We start from the raw sequence: 18,340 nt of genomic DNA, 5'->3' as shown, positions 1-18,340 counted from the left end.
CATATTTATTGGATAAATACCCAAAGCCATAGATAATATAATATTAAGAAACTAGGCAAATGCATGATGAATAAAAGTTCCTCAAGACTTTTATAATCAGGTAAGGAGGAAAAGGTACATATATAAATAACTATAATGTGACAATGTGATAAATTCTCTACTACATTTGAGTGCCAAGTGTTACCATCTACACCTATACGAATTCCTATAAACTGCTATGTATACACAGATCAATATATTTCCATCAATCTTGCTTCTCCATCCACCTACAAAAAGGAGGGTTTCTGCTGAGCTCAAGTCATTTAATCACCCATCAAATCTCCTGGTATTTTCAAATTCAATGTGGTACAAGAGCACACTGGTAGAATCATTTTTTTCAGTGGTATCAGGTTATCAGCTAAGCAAGGGAGTAGGGACACTTGAATAACATTGACTGTATTTTCCCAGCCCCTTCAAATTGGAATAACCATATATAAGTGCAAAATTCCAAACAGCAAAACCTCTCGATAATCTGTGTTCAACAAACTCAATCCTGGGCCATGGGATTTTCTACCCATGAAAAAAACTAAAATAAACAGTGTTGCATTAAAACGAAATAGTTCAGATATCCATATATTCCAGGAAGATTTCTTTTTACAGAGTAGAGAAAATTCAGTTACTCTCTGGTAAGATTTTTAGTTGTCAATCTTGAAAGATCCACAAGGCAAGAATTAATTCACCGGTAAAAAATGTGCTATCCAAATTTTTCTTCACTTCCCTTCTACATCTACACTAACCCTTCTGGGACAATTCATATATTTATGTGATTTCCTCTCTGTAGGTGACATACAAATCTGTTGCTAAAAATCTGATTTACTTTAATTCTCATTATTCTCAAAATCCCTACAGAACTGGCTATGGATATCTGAAAATATATCACATTGAAAACTGAAGTTATTACCTTCCTCAAAAAACAGTATTCCTTGCCAACCATTTAATTCAATATATAGATAGAATACAAGCAGAGGTTGAACTCATAGCCATAAAGTATTTTAAAAACCACATATAATAGTTTCAAAGTGTTATATTTAATATACTCCATTTTTAAACAAATTAATAAAAGTGCTTTTAGTTTTTCAACTTAAGTCGATGGTCACAATGTCTCAAATATTTCACCTCAAGTATAAATTAAAACTGTAATTTTGTACAATTCAAAGTAGTTAATGCAAACATTTACATGTAACCTTCATTTAGGTCCAGTTCTAATGGAAAAATGTTCTTGTCTTTAGGGTAGTAGTTATATGAATAGACTCAATGAAGTAAAATGGTTTATACATTTTTTCCTAAGTATCAAAGACTTTTGGATTTCACAAGGGCTTACAAATAACAGCTAATCCACTAATTGTATAGATGGGGTATTCCATAACTTACCTCAATTTACATAGTTTCACAAGTAACAGATGGTGGATTAATACTAAGGTGGCAATATTTTGGGTGGGCCAATAAGTTCATTCAGATTTTCTGCACCATCATATGAAAAAACCCAAACAAAATTTTTGGCCAACCCAATACATTATCATTTAAAACAGGACACTTGAGAATGGGAGAGGATACTATTAAGGATTATTGGAGGACAACAGGTATAAACTGGGTCTCTTTGGAAACCAGAGATTATGGTTAGCCATAACACATGCAGTGTGTATTTGCTACTTCAATTGAGAACATTTAATCTGCTATAGATATAAGAAACAAATGTATAGGTAAAACTTATATGTTAAATATACATTAAGTATAAGCAAGTAACTTGGGAGATACAGGCAAAATTCATAAAATGAGTAAGTTACTAACCCTTACACATGTTACAGAATTAATGAAACAATTACAAGAATGGAACAAATAAGAGTGTTACTTAGAAAGGGATATAAAGACCATACATCTTAAACACTCATAAAGCCCAGATTATATCACCTCTAGATTAATAGTTACCTCCCCTCTACATCTGAGGAGAAGGCAATGACAACCCACTCTAGTACTCTTGCCTGGAAAATCCTACGGACAGAGGAGCCTGGTGGGCTGCAGTCCATGGGGTCCCTAGGAGTCAGACACGACTGAGCGACTTCACTTTCACTTTTCACTTTCATGCATTGGAGAAGGTAATAGCAACCCACTCCAGTATTCTTGCCTGGAGAATCCCAGGGACGGGGGAGCCTGGTGGGCTGCCATCTATGGGGTTGCATAGAGTCAGACACGACTGAAGTGACTTAGCAGCAGCTACATCTGCACCTCTTAGTTACATCTGTTATGGTCCATTTCTGATTCCATGTGTTCTTCTCTTGAAAAAGGCAGATATAAGCCACAGCAGCCCAATACATTAAACAGCAGGGTATAGCTGCAGTCAAGTGTACAAGTCTCTGCATCTCTCCAATAAACTAAGCTAGTGTTACCTGTAGATACTTCCCAAACATTGAACTTCCTTGTTTATCTGTTTTTTGTAATCACATCAGTAGCAGAAATAGCTGATGAAGCAGAAAGTGAATGAGGATATTGCGACACTGCATAAACAGAATTAAGAAAGTGTGACCTTTCCAACCATCCAATGGAACTCTTCCTATCTGTGCAAATGTATCCTACAGCTTTGTAATGGGCTTCCGATGACAGAATATATAAAGCATGTAATTCCAGAATCTTGATGCCTTGGTCTGTGTGCCTTGCAGTCATAATTTCACTTGTCTGGTAGTTTATGTAGAGGCTTTTACTGCACTGATATAAATTCCCACACAACAGCACATATCTCTAAAATCTCATTAATTTATTTACTCATTCAACAAATATGAGTGTCTACCACCCAGTATGCTCATTTCTGGGTGCCTGGGATATAAAAATGAAAGACACAGCCTCTATTCTTAAACAGAGTCCAAAGAGGAAAACACATGAGTAAACAGACAAGATACAATAATGTTGTTATATCCTAGCCTCCCGGGATCAAGGAAGGCTTTGCGGAGAAAGGGACACAAAAGGATACAGTATAGAACAAAACAGAAAAGAAGGAAACAAGGACTAACATTTATTGTTACTGCATGCTGTACCATTTTCTATCTCAGTCCTCATAACAACCCTATGAATTAGTATTGCTATTACTCCTATCTGAAAAATAAGAGAAGGAAGGCATAGAGAGGTGACACATCTCTATGAAGTAGAGTAGAAGAGTCAGGACTGAATACAGAGCATTCTGGTCCAAGAAACCACCCTCTTCATCACCAAATTACACTGTCATATCCCAGGTGCCAAGCACTACAATATGAATGGGAATTAGAAATGCAAAAAAGGGAGAAAAGTGCATAGTGAGAATCCAAATGAAGACAACCACCATATTTCAACAGAGTTCAAAACATGGCACAGATATGGGGGGAGAAGGCAATGGCACCCCACTCTAGTACTCTTGCATGGAAAATCCCATGGATGGAGGAGCCTGCTAGGCTGCAGTCCATGGGGTCGATAGGAGTCGGACACGACTGAGCAACTTCACTTTCATTTTTCACTTTCATCCATTGGAGAAGGAAATGGCAACCCACTTCAGTGTTCTTGCCTGGAGAATCCCAGGGACGGGGGAGCCTGGTGGGCTGCCGTCCATGGGGTAGCACAGAGTCGGACACGACTGAAGCGACTTAGCAGCAGCAGCAGAAACTGAGATTACCATAGGCTTTATCAAAATGCCTCATCACCTTCCTTGTCAGGTGTCCCCATAACTCAATGTGTACATTACAATATTTTTAGGGGAAAACAAGTGAATACATCATGCAGAATGAAACGCAAAAAATAAAACAAGCCTTGAAGTTTTCAATTAGTGACGACTTTCCTTTAATGTAAGGCAATATCTTATAAAAATTTAACGTTCTCCGAACTACAATGAATACAAATAAAGATTTTTAACTTACATCTAATCTAGCGTAGTCCTATCCATGGGTTACATAACCGTGTTTATTTTGTTTAAATTCCTGTGAATATGCATTTATGTGTATGTTGACTAAAAATGTGAGAAATGAAAAAATGGACCTCATACAAGTAGCTTTTCAACAATACTATGCTGTCATAGATGTTTAAGATGGTAAACCAATCTGTATAACAGGACAAATAAAATATAGGTAAGGAGTAAGAAGAAAACCAACAAAACACACATCTTCATAGGCTAGTCAAATAATTCTGGTAGAATATCTTCCCAATATAATCATATTAGTTTTCTAATGCTATAAATAATCACATTACTTAATATAAATAAAAGAAAATTTATAAATACCAGATGAACAAATGGTATCTTTTTCCTTTCAGATGTGAAACTGTGGGAATAAGTTACTCTTTCACAAGATCAGCAGTTTCAAATAAAATTTAAAAATCAATCTGCTTTGTATAATTCTTAAATTTTAAAGTGATATAAGTGTTTAAACAAGTTTTTTTTTTTTTTGCTATTGACTGCATATATTTAGATTCAGCCAGTCAAAACTTATTACAGTATATAATTTTTAGCTTAATTACTGATTTCCAAGTCTCATCAAAAAAATCCCAGCATTTTTCTATGAATCTCAAACAGTATTACAACATTCTAGAAATTAAAATTTTAAAAAATTTTACATACTTGTAACATGTGTCCACTCCAGCACTACTTTAGCCTGATGATTCACAACTAAACCATGATGAGAAAAGAATATGTGAAAATTCCAAAATAGAAGAAAATCACTAGACATAATCATTCCCCCCCCCCAATTCTAACATACATACTAATAAATCTAATCATCTATCATATGCTCTACTTGGTAGAGGATATTTGAGAAAGATTGCCACATCACAAATCTATCAGTGAGAATCAAAAATACTTGCATTTTGTCACTTATTAGCTCACACTCTCTCATCATCTTATCATGCATTTATGAACTTTCTGTGGATTCACATCAGCAGAGACTGCCAGAGTGGTAAAGCATATTAAAAGTTTGGGACTTCCCTTTGCCAGTTGTATCAACCTATGATATGATTACCCCTCCACTGGCTTATAATATTCCCTCCTCTAAACGAAAGTGTGCCCCCAGGATATCTTCTTGCTCATTCTCTTTTCTGCGCTGACAATCTCCTAAACCCCAGTAACCTTAACTATCCATCACCTTTATGTTGAAAGTGTCTAACTTCTATTACTAGCAATAACTTCTCTCAATATTTAGATTAATGTTTCAAAGTCTGGTTCTCATTTATATATCTAACAATATTTCTAAGATCAGATTCATCATTTTCCCCCTGAAAACCAAAGCTTACTCTTGTCATCCTAATTCTATGAATGGCCTAGTCATCTAGCCATCTTTGACTTTTCCCTTATCCTCACTCCCTACATCCAATTAGTAGTCAACCACTGCAGATTCAATTTCTGTGCATCTCTCATATCGTTCCTCTTCTTTCCATCCCCATTGCTTTCTCCCCAGTTCAGTCACTCATTACCTTCTGCCCTAGGGCAACAACCTAACTGATCTCTCCATGCTCAAGTCTCTCTCTACCACAAACCTTCCTACATAATCCTGACAAGTTCTGAACTGCAACTCTGATCAAAAGCTTCTAAACAATCCCTATAACAGACAAAATTACAAACAAAGTCTCACCCAGGCATTTAAGACCTCCTATAAGATGGCTACGGACTACTTTTCAAACTTCCTGCCTCACTACTTCTTTTCTCATTCCCTTATTGTGGGTTAAACTAGACTATTCACTGTTTGATGAAAATGTCATAATTTTCTTCACCTATAACTTTGTTCACATAATTCAATTCCCTGGAGCATCGTCCACTGCCAGCACCTCCCATCTAAGGCTGCAAATGATTCTGGGGATTTTTCAAGAGTTTGTTAAAATATCACATTATCAGGACTTTCCTGGCGGTCCAGTGCTTCAAGACTTTGCCTTCCAATGCAGGACATGTGGGCTCAATCCCTGGTCAGGGAGCTAAGATCCCACATGCCTTGCAGCCAAAACCAAAACAGAAAACAGAAGCAATATCATAAGAAATTCAATAAAGGCTTCACATCAAAATCTAGAAATAAAAAAATACCACATTGTCTTAGCTTTACCTGTACTCCTTTCTCCAAAATCCCCAGCTCATACCAGGGAAGCCATTTCTTCCTCCTTTAAAATACTACAGCATTTGTATTACTCCATGGTAATGTAACCCACCAGGCTCCTCTGTCCATGGATTCTCCTAACAAGAAGAGTAGAGTGGGTAGCCATTCCATTCTCCAGAGGTTGTATGACATCCATTTCACCAAATCATTGCGTCAAATGCCTATGGTTTGCCAACTCTCTCTGTCACCAGCAACTGACTGTAAATCCTTGAGGAAAGAAATAGCCTTATAGAGGGTTCTATGTGCATTATAGAAAAAAACAACATGTAAACTAACTGAAGTTATTTTCTCATCAGAATACTTACACTCAGTGTTCAATTACCCTAGCTATGAACCCATGATTGTGACAGAAACATGAAGCCAGTAATTGAGTACAGCATTTTGTCTCTTCCAAAGTCAACAAAAATATTAAAAGAAACTAAACAATTCACTGAAAAATTTTCATGGATCTTGCATTATTTATCTATGGTAAGATTATTATAAAATGACACCAAAAAAAGGAATGCATACTAGGTCTCAAAAACTATGAGCTTAATCATATTTGATATATTTACATATGATGCTTAATCATAAGAACAACAATGTATATACTTTTATTAGTACACTATACGGATGAGATAACAAAGATTTTTTAAAATGTAAGACCTTGGCCTCAGTTGATACAGTTAATAAACAATAAAGCTGAAATTGTTAGTTGCTCAGTTGTGTCCAACTCTTTGTGACCCCATGGACTATACTGGCCAGGCTCCTCTGTCCATGGGATTTCCCAGCAAGAATATGGGAGTGTGCTGCCATTTTCTTCTCCAGAGAATCTTCTCAACCCAGGGATTGAGCCCTGGTCCCTGCATTGCAGGTGGGTTCTTTACCATCTGAGCCACCAGGGAAGCCCCTGGTGAGAATGAACTCAAATCTGTCAGACTCTAAATTTCATATAGTTACTGTAATTCCATAATACTACTCTCTCAATAGCAATAAAAACAAAATGGTGAAGAGTTAAAGACATGTATAATGACTAAGAAAAAAGAATTGCCTCTTTAGGATGTATTACTCGGGAGGGAAATTATCAATTTGGCTAACTATACATATGAAAGAGAAAAATAATAAATTAGAGTGCCTGGCCAAATGTTTGCATTTCTGTGCTGGAGACATACATGAATAATGCAAAAATCTAAAAACCAGACATAAACCAATCTATGAATGTATGATATTCTATGCAAAACAACACCTGCCCTCCTCTTCCCTTTCATCTTAATTTGAAGTAAGGCTTTTATAAAAATAATGGAAGCTTCCTCTCTATATCTGGAATATACTTCAGATCTTTCTCATTATCACGTATTATTTGAGTTGAAGGGAAACATAAGAAAAAGGAAAAGATTTTCCAGTAAATAATTTATTCTGAAAAGCACCTGTGACTGGAAGGGTAAAACCTATTTCTTTGGAACATATACACAATTGTTATTATGTGGCAAACAATAAAATAATGAAACAATTTATATATCCCTAAGTAACTCTTTTGGGGCTAGAATGTCAAGGATTTGAATTTTTTCATGATACAAATTCTTGGTAACAAGAAAATTTCAGTGGCAAAAAATATAATTTCTATGAGCATTTTGAAAAGCTACTAAAAATTTACTTGTCAGATGGAAAGGGAAAATATAATTTATGCAACATAAAGAAACAAAAGTGTTTATCATATTTTCCTGGAAATATCTGAAGGCCAATCTCATTAATACATTTATTTTCCATTGTATACATCATTCTAGTATTATACTATTTGGGGACAGAAACAAGATCCTAAAGAAATGTTTTAAAATATCATGTTTTAGGCCAGAAATTTTATTATTTTTTTAAACTAAATACCTATTTTTCTAAATACCTATTATCCTTCCCATATAAAAATATAATATTGTGTACCTAATAATTCTAAAGGGCTTTCCAGTTAGTGCCTAGTAGTAAAGAACCTGGCTGTCAATGCAGGAGACTTAAGAGACTCAGGTCCGATCCCTTGGTAGGGAAAATCCTCTGAAGGAGGGCATGGCAACCCACTCCAGTATTCTTGCCTGGAGAATCCCACAGGCAGAGAAGCCTGGCAGGCTACAGTTCATAGGGTTGCAAAGAGTCGGAAATGGCTGAAGTAACTTAGCACACACACACAATAATTCTAAAGGGTGGTGTCCACATGATAAATCTTGCATATCAATTAGACCTGACATTTTGTTTAAACTGGCAAACCTCACTAAAAGAAACAAATATGAACAGGGGCTTTCATCTGAAATATTATATTTTCATGTAAAACAAGAAGCTAACACAGCACTTTGAAGGTCATGTTATACTATTCACTTGCAGTAACAGTTATATCCAAAAAACTGAGATTGTAAAACAGAGGGTTTCTATTTTTGTAGCAACATTTATCTCTGTTCTGTTATAAGTTCTTTCATCTCTCTAGCTCCCCCTGAATTCTGGGACTTAACCTATACACTTCAGACTGCAATGTAATAACAAAATAAAAATCAGATTTTCAGAACTTGGGGAGTAAGAACATTAGAACATGCTAGAAGGATAACTCATCAAAGTCAATATAAATAACACATATAAAAACATATTAAGAGTAAAAAAGTCTCAGGTTTTCCTGTGATCATTACTTATATAAAATGAAAATATAAAAGCAAGGAGGAAGTGAAGAGAAGTTATTTACCAAATGCACACACACACACATCTTCAGGCCACTCTAATTCAGAATTAGAGGGAGGATAGAAATTGTTTGGTCAAGAATACAGCTAAGGATGAGTGCAAGGAGAGAAAAATCAATTCAGGGCTGTCCTACATTGACTTTTTAGCTGAGCTGAAGAGGACTCAGGTAGTATAGGACATGCCAACCAGCAAAAATAAGATCACTTGCCAAAGATGTGGAAGGAAGGGGGAAGGGCTTATCTAACAAATTGTTAGAAACTCCATGGGATTGAAAGATAAGAAATGTGTGGAAGGAGATGTAGTGTGAGGTAAGAAAAAAGTGTGCTACCTACTAATCTTGTTTTGGGTTTCTCAGGTGGCTCAATGGCAAAGAATCTGCCTTCCAATGCAGGAGCTGCTGGTTTGATCCTTGAGTCTGGAAGATCCCCTGGAGTGGTGAATGGCAACCCACTCCAGGATTCTTGCCTGGATTATCTCATGGCCCACAGGGTTAAAAAGAGTTCAACACAACTGAATGACTGAGCATGCATGCACTAATCTCATTTACTGGATGCATGTACTTTGGCTTGTAAGTTTTAAAGCATCCCATGTTACCTCTTCCTGTTCTTCACTTATTCCAGTGTCCATGACCTCCCCTATCATGTTGATGAGATCATGGTATAACTGGCTCCATTTCCAAATCACTGTCTTACAACTATCACAGTAAACGAGTTTTTGCTAACCTTCCCCTGCCTCCATCAGTTTATATTAATGCCTTCATATGTACAACTAGGTGAGTTCTGCAGCTGTGGTCGTGATCTATGACTTGAAAGTGTTTATTTTTGGGGGAGTGCAGCTTTTATTTTTTGAGACTTTTAATCAATTGTTTTTAAAAATTAATTTATTTATTTTAATTGGATGCTAATTACTTTATAATACTGTAGTGGTTTTTGCCATACATTGACATGAATCAGCCATGGGTTTGCATGTACTCCCCATCCTGCACCCCCCTCCCACCCCACTCCCCATCCTGAACCCCACTCCCACCTCACTCCCCATCCCATTCCTCAGGGTCATCCCAGTGCATCAGCCCTGAGCACCCTGTCTCATGCATCGAACCTAGACTGGTGATCTATTTCACATATGACAATATACATGTTTCAATGCTATCCTCTCAAATCATCCCACCCTTGCGTTCTCCCACAGAGTCCAAAAGTCTGTTCTTTACATCTGTGTCTCTTTTGCTGTCTCACATATAGGGTCATTGTTACCCTCTTTCTAAATTCCATATATATGCATTAATATACTCTATTGGTGTTTTTCTTTCTGACTTACTTCACTCTGTATAATAGACTCCAGTTTCATCCACCTCATTAGAACTGACTCAAATGTATTCTTTTTAATAGCTGAGTAATAATTGATTAAATATTTCCTTAAGATAAAACATCATTTTACAATGACATTAAGAGATATTCTGTTTTATTAATCATTTTTAATTAGGCAAAAGTATAAATAAAGATTCATTTCTGAGGTATTCTCACATGCACATGAAGATTATTTTTTGTTATTATTTCATTAAACTATGCTCTCTGTTACATTGTTAACGAGCCCAAATATGAGGAGACTAGTCTCCTACTTTCTTTCTGAATTTTGCCATGGAACATTGTACTAAGAACTGAATGAATGCCAAATATATTTAGGCCTGCAGATCAACTGTCTTAACCTCATTCAATTTGCCTCTTTGCCATAGTACTGAAAAGTATACATTCCAAAAGAATATATATAGGAAGAATTCTTCCAGCTGTTTCATGGCAACACAGGAGAGCTCAAAATCAAATCTCATCTTGGCTCCATTATAGCCCTGCTAGGTATTACTGGCAAGTATTAGATAGAAGGAATGCCTGAATGCCTACCAGATGCTCATTTGTTGAAGAACCTTATTATACCTAAGGCAAAATAGAATACCTAATGAAGAATAATAATATTTTTCTTCTTTTTAATGAGAATGTCATGCTCAATTAATAGCATTTATATTTATATTTTCAGACTAACATATTATTTTTAAGTTGAGCATTCTTAAATTCAGAGCCAGAAACCTGGGTTTCTATTCACAGGAATGTATTGAAGAAGTCATTTATAAATGTTTGGGTAACACCACCATCATTCCTTATCAACATTCTCTGTCTCCTCTTGTCTTTCTTATCTCAGGAAGTGATAGGATCATTCCTCATATACTCATGCAAGATAGAAACCTGGTAGTCTTCTTTGGGTTTTCCCTCTGTCTTACTCACTTACCCAATGAATCCTATAACTCCTGTCAATAGATCCTCATTATCACCAATGTCATTGGTTCCCAGAGTCAGTGCCACATCATTTCTTATCTGAATTAATAGAATAATCTCCCATTTCAAGCCTTGAAGCCTCTAGTTTATTTGTCAAATGCAGGTGGCAGTTCATTCCTCCCTCAATTCCTCTAAAATTAACTTAATATTACCCTTACTGCCATCAGAGAAATTCCAAACTCCTCATAACATTATATCATGCCAGATTTACCTTCTGTAGATTATTTCTGGGCAAACAAATAGAAATTATCCTTTCTGAACTAGGCCTGTGTACTACTGTTTCCTATCTATATTAGTTGCTGTTGTTCAGTTGCTGAGTCATATCCAACTCTTTGCATCCCCACAGAACACGAGGCTCCTCTGTCATCCACTAACTCCCAAAGTTTGCTCAAATTTATGTCTATTGAGTCAGTGATACTATCTACCTATCTCATCTTATGCCGCCCCCTTCTCCCTTTGCCTTCAACCTTGCCCAGCATTAGGGTCTTTTCTAATGAGTTGGCTCTTCGCATCAGGTAGCCAAAGTACTGACGCTTCAGTTACAGCATCAGTCCTTCCAATAAATATTCAGGATGGATTTCCTTTAGTATTGACTGATGGATCTCCCTGAAGTCCAAGGGACTCTCAAGAGTCTTCAGCACTGCAATTCAAAAGCATCATTTCTTCAGCATTTAGCCTTCTTTATGTTCCAACTCTCACAACCATACATGATTACTGGAAAAACCATAGCTTGAACTATATGGTCATTGTCAGCAATGTCTACTGTCTAATACACTGTCTAGCTTTGTCATAGCTTTCCTTTCAAGGAGCAAGTGTCTTTTAATATCATGACTAGAGTCACCATCTGCAGTGATTCTGGAGCCCCAAAGAAGAAAATCTGTCACTGCTTACACTCTTTCTTCTTCTGTTTGCCATAAAGTGATGAGACCAGATGCCATTAGTTTTCTGAATGCTGAGTTTCAAGCCTCCTCTTTTATCCTCATCAAGAGACTTTTTAATTCCTCTTCACGCTCTACCATGAGAGTGGTATCATTTGTGTATCTAAGGTTGATATTTCTCCCCACATGATTCATCTAGCCTGGCATTTCACATGACGTACTCTGCATATAAATTAAATAAGCAGGATGGCAACATATAGCCTTGTTGTACTCCTTTCCCAATTTTGAACCAGTCAGTTATTCCATATCTGGTTCTAGCTGTTATCTCTTAATCTGCATACAGGTTTTTTAGGAGATAGGTAAGGTGGTCTGGTACCATTTCTTTAAAAATTAATAGTATCTTTCTTTTTCTACCGCTATACTTGGTTAACTACTATTTGGCTGTCAGATCCCAGGTTAAATGTCATGTTTCTTCACAAGCATCTCTTCCAATCTTCCAAAACTGAGTTGATACTCTCCTTACGTGTACCATAGGACTTTATACTCACTTTTGTAATAGGGTCTCGGTAGTTCCTCTTTGCTACAAAACTGCTTCTATGTGGCCCTACATCCTAAGATGGCCAGGGACATGAATAATTAAATCATGGGTTTAATCAGGCCTAACCAATGAAGATTAAATATTATTTTTGGAAATTCAAACTAAAAGGTAAGACAAGTGCTAGTTGGTGCTTAGTGCTATTGCTAAGGGCAGTGGTGTATAATTCAGGAAGGCAGTCATTTACAATGTTAATGAGCAAAGAAAGCTGTCAGAAAGCTAGAGAAGAATCAAAGAGGAACTAGGCCCATTGGGGGGAAAAAAAAAATTCCCTGGTATCATTTACTGATCACCAAGGTCCAGGGCTTAATAGTCCTTAGATTTCCATAAGAATTATGTTTTTTTTTTTTTTTTAATGAATTAATTATTTATTTACTGGCTGTGCTCCATCTTCATTTTGCTCTTGAACTTTCTCTACTTGACTTCCCTGGTGGCTAAGATGGTAAATAAAGCAACTGTCTACAATGTGGGAGACCCGGGTTCAATCCCTGGGTTGGGAAGATCTCCTGGAGAAGGAAATGGCAACCCACTCCAGTATTTTTGCCTGGAGAATCCCATGGATGGAGGAGCCTGGTGGGCTACAGTCCATGGGGTCGCAAAGAGTCAGACACGACTGAGTGACTTCACTTTTACTTTCTCTACTTGCAGCAAGCAAGCTCTTGGGCTACTCTTAGTTGCATTGTGAGGGCTTCTCATTGTGGTGGCTTCTCTCCTGCAGCTCAAGGGTTCTGGCCCATGTGTTCAATTGTCATGGCATGTGTGCTTAGTTGCTTCGCAGCGTGTGGGATCTTCCCTGACCCAGGATCAAACCAGTGTTCCCTTCATTGCATAACCACTGGACCACCAGGGAAGTCAGAATTATGAATTCTTAAAACACTGCTCCTACAGGTATCACCTACCATCAAATACACACACACACATACAAAGACATAAGTTAATCACTACTTTACAAACAAAGCTCTTGGCTCTTTGGGTGCAAGGAAAAGATATCCTCTAGCAAACTTTTGTCACAATGTATTATTTTTATCTCCCAGTACCATTAAAGTTTGTTAGTTCTCCATCTCTGCCTTCCTGCCACTTTAGAGCAAGGCCCAGCATGCATCTATGAACAATCAAAAGAGGAAAACATAATGAAGGTAAGAATGAATAAAGGAATTACCAGTATTCAGACTAATTTAATTGGATAAGGAAATGGCAACCCACTCTAGTGTTCTTGCCTGGAGAATCCCAGGGGTGGCACAGCCTGGTGGGCTGCCGTCTAGGGGGTTGCACAGAGTCAGATACAACTGAAGTGACTTAGGAGCAACAACAGCAGACTAATTTAAAGACTTACTTGTGTAAAGCAATAAAAAAAAAATCAAATAGAGCTTAATTAGCATGAAAGAATTCTCATCTATAAACATAAAAAGATGGAAGAAAGAACGGGAGAAAATGGAAAAAAAAAATAGTGATGGCAGAGGTGGATGTGATTCCTCAAGAGACTGAGAGACTACACAAGCCACTTGTAAAAGCATTTTGACTCCTGCAAAAGGTAAGCTTAAAAATGATCACAGACTTCTAGAGTTTTTATGACCTGTCAGGATTGAAATGCTTCAGCTATACTCCGAGAGAACACCTGTATGAACCCTGCACACTATACATGTGGCTTGCAGGAGGCTTATTTGTAGATCATCTCAATGAACTTTCTATGCATCTGCATGAAAATCACAATTAAAGCAAGGAAAATGCTGATAAAAAACACATTAACATTCCTTTAGCTTCAAGGAAAAGTCTTGATATCTAGTCATTAAGCATGCAATCTGCCCTCAGACATCCTTCTGCCTTAATATGCTAAAGAGAAAAATGTCTTCTGAGAACAATATTTTTTAATTCTTTATGCTTTGCTGCTCTACTGTGAAGTCCTAATTCCTGTGAATCCAAACACTCGTTAACTCTCAAGAACTGCTATTAGCTATCTGGAATTGAATATAAAGGGGGAAAAAACGGCAAAGTTTAATTTCAAACAAATAAAAGGGTTTTTGTTATGTTGTGAAGGCTGAGTTTGTTGTGTTTCTATTTGCTCTTTTGGCTATCTACAGAACAGAGGTTAACTTTTTTTAACGTAATATCAATTTTGTATTCCAATCAAAGACTGCATTAATATCAAGCTTTACTATTTATATTTTTCTGAGTTTTCTGTATCTTAAAATATCTTGTTTCTATAACAGACTGTTGTTTCTCTTTTAGAAAGGCAGGTAGAAGAAGGGAGGAAGCTGGAGTTCATTGACATTTTCCAGTTTGAATTCTTTCATGTTTTTTCAGTTTGAAGAGCTCAAAGTAATGTGATATCTCTTATTTTAATTTCATATTTAATACCAGTTCATGTGTTCTAGCTGTATGTACTATTTTCCATATCAATAAAGATTATGCCCCTGTAATATTTACTTCATCTTCTTTATTCTTTCTATAGAGAGCTTTCAAAGATGACCTTTAGTTGCTCTCTGACTGATAAAATTACTTTTGCACAAAAGTGACTTTCAGAAAGTATTACCTCATCATAGCAGATTAACATAATAACCTAGGCTCGTTTTAAATCACATGATATTTACCTAAGTGTTCATTTATAAGATCAAGTAAAGGTTTCCTGATACCCTCATTTTTGTCTTTGCCCAAAATAGAATATAATTCAATTTTCCTATTTGTAAATAGATAGGAAAATGTGACTTAATCCCCTTACTACAATGTAACCTGACACACACATGGCAAAAAGTAAAAGCTAGTAATACAGAAAAATCTTATTAAGCTGTAAAAGCTGGGGAATGTATAAATTCAGCCAACATATTAGTAAAAGTACTATAGGAAAAAACGTATGCTAATTGACTGCTATTTTGAATTGCCAGCAGGTGTTTGTGTGTGTTTCTGTGTTTATGTTACAGTTGCTGATTTAAACATTTATAACATCTACTCAAAAAGTAAAATTAATTTCTAGATTTCTTCTTCACTAGTACTAGAAATTGTGATGAACACATATGTAGTTGAGCAAATTAAAAAAAAACATTAATGTTGTGTTACTCTTTCATAATATAAATCAAAAGCCAATGTCATGATGAAAACTTTCTGATTGCTAAAGCACATTTTGTGAAAAATATAACTGTACTCAATTTAGAGAATTTCAGATTTAAAATGATAATACAAAACAGAAAAAAAAATGAATTCTTAAAGAATATTTATTATATCTTTTCTGCGATTTTTCTAAACACTCTGGAGTCAATTCTATGTGCTTCTGTAGAAATACATGCACTTACCTCCCAGCAATGACCCCCAATCATCGCTATCAGGGGAGTAGTGCTAATCCGAATTGAAAGACTCTTGGCCACTGATTAAAATATGTGATTGAGTGGAAGGAGCCACTGTGAGTGCCAACATCACCACACACTTACTCTACATGGCTGAAGTAATTGAAGAATTAGGTTTAAATATCACAGGTCTCTTAAATCTCAAATTGATAAAAAGGTGTTGAATAACCCTTTGTCGCTGAACTAAAATACAGTATTCCAACATATTTTACCAGAGAGTTCTGTAATGGTGCTCAGAAGATAAGCTCAGTTAATATAGCGGCATTTCAGATTCCTTAGACAGTATTTCCTGTATTATTAAATTATGGTGTAGGAGATGTGTGTTTTGGGATAAAGCTTGATACTCATGGTTCCACCTGCCAAATGTTTCTCAAACTTCTTCATGTTGCAGACACAAAGAAAATTATAAATAAAGTATATAAATAGTGTATAATAAGCACATAATAGTGTATATATTATTTCATATTACATTATACATATTATGTTCCCTGAGGGAAATTAGAGAAATAAGACAGTCCTCATAAAGTTTGATGAGTGAAAAGAAAAAAACTCTATTGACTAAATATTATGTAAAGATAAAATATATATATATATATATATGAAGTACTGAGGAAAAGAATAAAACTGGATTTTCTAAAAATATTATATAACTTTCCTCATTGGAACTTCAAAGGCTGGGTGTCTCACACTGTACTTGCCAACTGAAGAGACAATAATAAAAAGAAAGCACTTTCCAACATTTCCATTAAAAAATTTGGTTGCTTCTGCAACTATCACTTTCCTATCAGGATGTATTCTTTAAATGACTACACACAATTCCTAATCAAGATGTTTTCACCATAATCTCAAAACTCTTTCCAGTTTCCATTGATGGGAATATATTTTCAAACAGATGATCGGAAATGTTAAAATGTGTCTTTTACAACCATTCAAATTTACAACCGTTGACATGGTCACTAAGAGTAATTTTAAACTTGCAGTGAAAATATTTCAAACCGAATAGGAAATTTAAAGTCAAACATTTTGAAATAGCAATGAGGTTCTAATGTAGAACAAGCATGCATTGTTCAACAACATGTCAGTGTCTCACTGGGTGTAAACATCAGCCACATGAGTGAATGCAGAGATCTATGAGAAGACACGTTTTGGGCACTGCCTGGGGCCGAGCCTCCTAGGGGCCCCTACCCAGCCACCCCCAGCCCTCTCTCCCCACCGCTGGCCGCACCTTGGGCTGAGATCTGAGCTCCATGGGCACCTGGACCACGAACTCCTCTGGTAGCTCCACGGGGCCCTGGTCCGCGATGAGCAGTGGCGCGCTCCGCAGCTGGCTGCTGAAGGAGATGTCTGGGAGGTAGAGCGCCTCCTGGGCCGCGCTCAGCATGTCGCAGTGGAGAAGCAAGGGCTGGATGTCGCTCACTGTGTTTGCCACCTGCGGGGACCGCAGGGCGCACCATCAGACTCCGCTTAGCTCAGGCCAGCCTCAGAGGAGCCCTACTGGGGCTATTTCCAAGGCTGCTCTCTGCTGAAGGCCCTAGGCCGTGGACTCCACCACCCCAGGCCCCACAGGCAACCCTGGAGCTAAGGAGCTCACATCTCCTGGTTGCTAGTGTGATATGGACTGTGTAACTCTGTCCTAGTTAATCACGATCTTAAGTAAGCCAAAAACCTCATCCTAACTCCTAACAACCATTAGAAAATTAACTATAATTATGGAAAGCAGAAAAAGCTGCCTGAAAAAAATATAATGATTATATTTGTTATAGATTCACAGCATTCTGTTCTAATTTATGGGCACTCATGTTTGTGTCAATGAAAATATTGGTTATTGAATTAAATATTTACACACAAAAAGCTTGATATAATAATGGGTGAAGAAACTTTCAGAAAGTTTTTTATTAATTTTGTTTGTGGAATTGTTACATGGATTGTTTTATATTTATTTATATGTTTCAGGTTATTTAACATTTTTGGAAAGATGCTGTACTAAGGTTTGTGATGGACATTAGGATGAAAAATACATACATACATTTTTGCCATATATATACACAGTGATTTTACTGACAAATGGTACATATTACATAAATGGATAAATATGGAAGACCAAGACAATAATGAAAAAATAAAATTACACACACATGATTATTTTTTAATATTCACAGAACAGCCATACATTTTATGCTATGAAAAACAGAACGGTTTAAGTACAGGACTTCTTTTTTTGTGTGTGAATTGCTACAGATACACTTTTCTATACTAATTGCAACTAGTGTAATAAATAGGAGTAATAATGATAATGTTCTTGCTAACAGAAAGAAAAAGACTTTACAGGGAAAACAATTTTGCATTACACAATTATTTTAACATAACATGCATATTAAAAACATGATAAGGA

General features: G+C 36.4%; 1 protein-coding gene across 23 annotated transcripts in view; it reads right to left on the bottom strand.

Moving 5' to 3' along the window:
* The window catches only part of ADGRL3 (adhesion G protein-coupled receptor L3), a 945,175-nt gene that overhangs the window by 547,057 nt on the left and 379,778 nt on the right, over positions 1 to 18,340 (bottom strand). For 16 of the 23 annotated variants that reach the window (XM_027544604.1, XM_027544589.1, XM_027544593.1 and 13 more), the window contains exon 4: positions 17,174 to 17,377. The exons of the other annotated variants lie outside the window; for them this stretch is intronic. In XM_027544604.1, coding sequence (XP_027400405.1) covers positions 17,174 to 17,377 — 204 coding nt within the window. The remainder of the gene's footprint in view (positions 1 to 17,173; positions 17,378 to 18,340) is intronic. 23 annotated transcript variants of the gene reach the window in all.

The sequence above is a fragment of the Bos indicus x Bos taurus genome, chromosome 6 (genome assembly GCF_003369695.1).
Source record: "Bos indicus x Bos taurus breed Angus x Brahman F1 hybrid chromosome 6, Bos_hybrid_MaternalHap_v2.0, whole genome shotgun sequence".
Lineage (NCBI taxonomy): Eukaryota > Metazoa > Chordata > Mammalia > Artiodactyla > Bovidae > Bos > Bos indicus x Bos taurus.
Note: the sequence above shows the minus strand (reverse complement) of the source record. Positions and strands in the feature narration are given on the sequence as shown.